Consider the following 1,391-nt stretch of genomic DNA (forward strand, 5'->3'; position numbering starts at 1 on the left):
TGATGGCGTATTAACTGTTAGCATGTTGTCATGTTAGCTAGATGATGGTGTGTTAACTGTTAGCATGTTGTCATGTTAGCTAGATGATGGCGTATTAACTGTTAGCATGTTGTCATGTTAGCTAGATGATGGCGTATTAACTGTTAGCATGTTGTCATGTTAGCTAGATGATGGCGTATTAACTGTTAGCATGTTGTCATGTTAGCTAGATGATGGCGTATTAACTGTTAGCATGTTGTCATGTTAGCTAGATGATGGCGTATTAACTGTTAGCATGTGGTCATGTTAGCTAGATGATGGCGTACTAACTGTTAGCATGTTGTCATGTTAGCTAGATGATGGCGTATTAACTGTTAGCCTGTTGTCATGTTAGCTAGATGAGGCGTACTAACTGCATGTTGTCATTTACAAACAGAACTTGTACATAATGATTGCACTACAAGACAGATCAGTTAAAATATAAAGTCATTGGTTAAAAGTATAATAAAATTCATCTACTTGCTCAGGACATGTGACCTCCTCAGACCCAGACTCTAAGAGTCTAACAGGAAGTGATTCCATGTGAAGAATTCAAACTAAAACATATAGATAAACTTGTGATTCTTCTCACTTCCTGGTCTTTAATTAGAACTTGTTGTGTTTGCAGAGTTGGATGATTCTGTCCATTTAAAWTCCATTTACCTCCTAAATGTCAACATTTTAAACAGAAAAGAAAAAAACAACCTCATTAAAGTCCAACGAGCCGATCTGTGATCATCTGATTGTTTTTCCAAAGGATTTAAAGTTTGCAGCGTTCAGCGGAGCGGGAAAGGATCGTTCACTTCCTGCTTGTTCTGAGTGCCTGAAACAGACAAAAACCTTCAGCTGCTTTCACCTGACTGATGTGTGCCGACAGCTGCAGCTATTACACCCTGACTTCCTCCTGCAGCAGCTCAGAGTGTCGCTCGCCTCATTTCAAGCTGACTGATGCCCAGAGGTCGTCAGCGACCATCAGTCTCTGAAAACAATCTAATCCCGCTGCCCCTCACTCTCCTCTCTGTGTGTCTCTGCAGCTTACAGTGGCAGGTTCCACTCACAGTCGCTGTGGGCAACACTTCCTCCGTTTGCTTGGAGAGCCTCATCTGGATCAACAACCGCACAGGTAGAGCCACGCCCCCTCTGTGGAATAAATCTTGTACCAGCAGGAGTTGAATTAGAATTGCTCCGATTGAATCTGAATGTGCAGAATACGAAATTGAATGAATTGGTTTGAAAATAAGTTTCACTAAATTGAAACTGAATTGAAAGTTTTGTATCTGAATTAATTTTCTTCATTGTGAGGAACGAGGCAGGACTGGAGCAGAATTTCTAAATAAAATTAATTTTCTTTGAAACTGTATTTTGGTTTATTA

General features: G+C 40.3%; 1 protein-coding gene across 1 annotated transcript in view; it reads left to right on the forward strand.

Annotated features, from left to right (window-relative positions):
* Positions 1–1,391, forward strand: part of LOC106526106 (thyrotropin-releasing hormone-degrading ectoenzyme) — a gene marked incomplete in the record, with an annotated part of 168,985 nt that overhangs the window by 133,568 nt on the left and 34,026 nt on the right. The window contains 1 exon segment of the mRNA XM_014020594.1: positions 1,053–1,141. Within this exon segment, the coding sequence (XP_013876048.1) occupies positions 1,053–1,141 (89 nt within the window).

Source organism: Austrofundulus limnaeus, unplaced genomic scaffold (genome assembly GCF_001266775.1).
Source record: "Austrofundulus limnaeus strain Quisiro unplaced genomic scaffold, Austrofundulus_limnaeus-1.0 Scaffold259, whole genome shotgun sequence".
Classification (NCBI taxonomy): domain Eukaryota; kingdom Metazoa; phylum Chordata; class Actinopteri; order Cyprinodontiformes; family Rivulidae; genus Austrofundulus; species Austrofundulus limnaeus.